This window comes from Sesamum indicum, linkage group LG2 (assembly GCF_000512975.1).
Source record: "Sesamum indicum cultivar Zhongzhi No. 13 linkage group LG2, S_indicum_v1.0, whole genome shotgun sequence".
In the NCBI taxonomy this organism is placed as follows: domain Eukaryota; kingdom Viridiplantae; phylum Streptophyta; class Magnoliopsida; order Lamiales; family Pedaliaceae; genus Sesamum; species Sesamum indicum.
The window spans coordinates 17,326,159-17,329,114 of NC_026146.1; the positions used below are offsets into that span (position 1 = coordinate 17,326,159).

Sequence of the window (2,956 nt, forward strand, 5' to 3'; positions counted from 1 at the left end):
ATTAACCATATTCAAGAAAAGAAAATATTAAAGAATAATTTAAGCAACCAAATGATTAATTAATAATAACAAATAATGAATTATTTTTCTCCCTCTAAGTCACCCACTTCTCCTTTTAAAACCATATAATCTGAACCCATTTCCCCCCCTTTACCAAAGGAATCAACCCCCATACAAATTCCTCAATGACAACTGTCCGTGTAGAAAAATATGCACCCCACTTCACACCATAAACTATACCAAATTACCATTTTTTTTCCTTAATTTCTTACATATCTTTTTTATGTTAATTTACGACGTACTGTGTCCATTTATGTATCTAACTTGTAATGAAAGCAAAACGCATTAATATAAAAAATCCATTTCTCACAATTCAAAACAGACCTCTCCACACACACAAACACATCAGGAAACCCTCTTCTTGAAGCCGATAAGGTATATAAGCTACATCCATCAGAGAGATATGAATGCATCTCTATAGGTCCAACCTGACCAAATTATCTCTCCATTGATTTGAACTATATGTGAGTGATATTGGGTGCATATATACTACAACACCCTTGAATCATTCTGTCTGAAGAAAACAATCATGGCTGCTGAATTATTACCAGTTTTCCAGTCACTCAAACTGCAGGTGGAATCAGTTGTACTGTTACAATAGGTGATGAGTACAGAAATGGCATTTTTCCACCCCAATTTCATGCTTCAAACTCCTCATCAAGATGAACACACTCACCCTTCCACTTCTCTACCTCCACTTCTTCCCTCTTGCAGTACTCCTCAAGAATTTCATGGTACGTTACATACTTCTTTATGTTTTTTTTCCCCCTCGTAATGGGGTTTTTGGGCAAAAAGAAAAACAGTACCAATTATATGGAGTTTGGACAACTTTTGACACTACCGAGGAACATTGAAAATTTCATTCCTACTTTAGGAAAAGAAGTGAGAAAAAAAACCGCGTTAAGAATCAGTTTTACTTTCTTTCTTTTCTTTGCTTCTTTTGATGAGATCATTTCAAGATTACAAGTGGAAGTGGCTTGATAAAACATTGCAGGAGTGGCTCCACTACTAGGGAAGAGATCGTCGATGGGATTTTCAACAGGAATCGATGTCTGCGAAGAGATGAACAATCATGGAGAGGATGAATTATCAGACGACGGGTCGCAAGTTGGGGAGAAGAAGAGGAGGCTCAACATGGAGCAAGTGAAGACGCTGGAAAAGAACTTCGAGCTAGGTAATAAGCTTGAGCCCGAAAGGAAAATGCAGCTGGCCCGGGCCCTTGGCCTCCAGCCCAGACAGATTGCTATTTGGTTTCAGAACAGGAGGGCCCGATGGAAGACTAAGCAGTTGGAGAAAGATTATGACCTTCTCAAGAGACAGTTTGAAGCTGTCAAAGCGGAGAATGATGCACTTCAGGCACAGAATCAGAAACTTCACGCCGAGGTACAGTAAAACAGTTGTTTACAACTGTAAAAAAATTGGCATATATAAGTCTTAATGGAGGTGCTGGTGTGATTTTATGCATATCTTTAGATTTTTTGATGCATATAATTAGATTGTAAAATAGACTAAAAAGGCGCCTTGATTCGGGCCATGGCCATAAGAATTAGTTACAGTGCATGGTTAATTATTGTGGTTATGCTTATTTCCTGATGAAGAGAAGGATCTTGGCAGAAGCTCTATTATTTGTCTCATGGCTGCTGCAAGATTGCACACGAGCACAAAAATACAGGTTAAATGTCATGGGAAATTATCATATTCTGAGTAATTATTAATTATATTGGAAATTGTGCCCTTATCAGGGCTTGGTATAAATAAAGATTTTTGGTATAGTACGACATATATTTTAGAATTATCATCAAAGTCTTTGCATTTTAATTCTTTAATTGGCCTCAAAGTATTGTTCACATGGCTTACTTGTTAACAAACTCAGGACGTTCTGTAAAGTTGGAAATTGAAATTTTGGTGGTATTCAAGGTAGTAAACAAAGTAATTTCTTGTTATAGACTGGTGAAGAAACAATAATTAGATTAATGATTTGCAGATAATGGCACTGAAGAACAAGGAGCCAACAGAATCCATCAATCTGAACAAAGAAACAGAAGGTTCTTGCAGTAACAGAAGTGAGAACAGTTCGGAAATCAAGTTGGATATTTCAAGAACCCCAGCCATCGACAGCCCTTTACCCGCACATCCCACAAATGCAGGCAGGCCCCTCTTTCCATCTTCATTGATCAGGCCAAGTGGAGTGGCGCAGCAGCTCTTTCACAATCCCTCCAGGCCCGAAATTCAGTGCCCGAAAATGGACCAATCTGTTAAGGAAGAAAGCCTGTGCAATATGTTCTGTGGGATGGATGATCAGACTGGATTTTGGCCGTGGCTAGAGCAACAACATTTCAATTAAATTGGGAAAACTCTTGGATCGCGCTGACGGGGGTTCAAATTGGCCTGCTGAATTGCTAAAGATTGCCCTTTTGGAAGAGACGGATCGAGATCGAAGACCAAGTTAGTGTATTTGATGAGTTGATATGATCAAATTTCATGTTTTGATACTTTAGCTTTGGTGTACAAAGTAGTAAAAGTTTAAGACCGGAAGTATCTGAGGAGCTGGAGGGGAATAAGCTATAAGTTACTAATGTAAACGGGTCATCTCTTGCTTGCATATTACCATCATGTTTCTTGATTTCATTGAAACCCTGCAAAAAATGTGTGCTTGAAAGTTGAAATTTTGCTAGTTACCTGATTTATGATCTCCCGTCTGATTAAGAAAAAAAAAAAAAAAAAGATTTATCTCCATGCAAATTTTTCTCCCTTTGTCCACATTTTTACCTCTGTGTTCTTGCATAACATAAATTTAATTATTAAGTGAAACAGCATAAATTCTTAGACGAATGAGTTAATTTTCATCCAGTCCATTTTGTTGGTAAAATGGGGGGAGATTTCAGCAGAAGCTGAT

General features: G+C 37.8%; 1 protein-coding gene across 1 annotated transcript; it reads left to right on the plus strand.

The window, feature by feature from the left end:
- LOC105156551 (homeobox-leucine zipper protein ATHB-13) lies at window positions 337-2,743 on the plus strand. Its single transcript, XM_011072715.2, has 3 exons — window positions 337-794; window positions 1,055-1,443; window positions 2,045-2,743. Exons 1-3 carry the CDS (start codon window positions 665-667, stop codon window positions 2,402-2,404), a joined length of 879 nt encoding a protein of 292 aa, XP_011071017.1. The 5' UTR covers window positions 337-664; the 3' UTR covers window positions 2,405-2,743.

What these genes read in the sequence shown, in the direction of transcription:
- LOC105156551 (XM_011072715.2), top strand. Translation starts at nt 665, where the DNA reads ATGAGTACAGAAATGGCATTTTTCCACCCCAATTTCATGCTTCAAACT. An exon ending in TACTCCTCAAGAATTTCATG is followed by an intron (nt 795 to 1,054) that starts GTACGTTACATA and finishes AAAACATTGCAG; the next exon opens with GAGTGGCTCCACTACTAGGG. An exon ending in ATCAGAAACTTCACGCCGAG is followed by an intron (nt 1,444 to 2,044) that starts GTACAGTAAAAC and finishes AATGATTTGCAG; the next exon opens with ATAATGGCACTGAAGAACAA.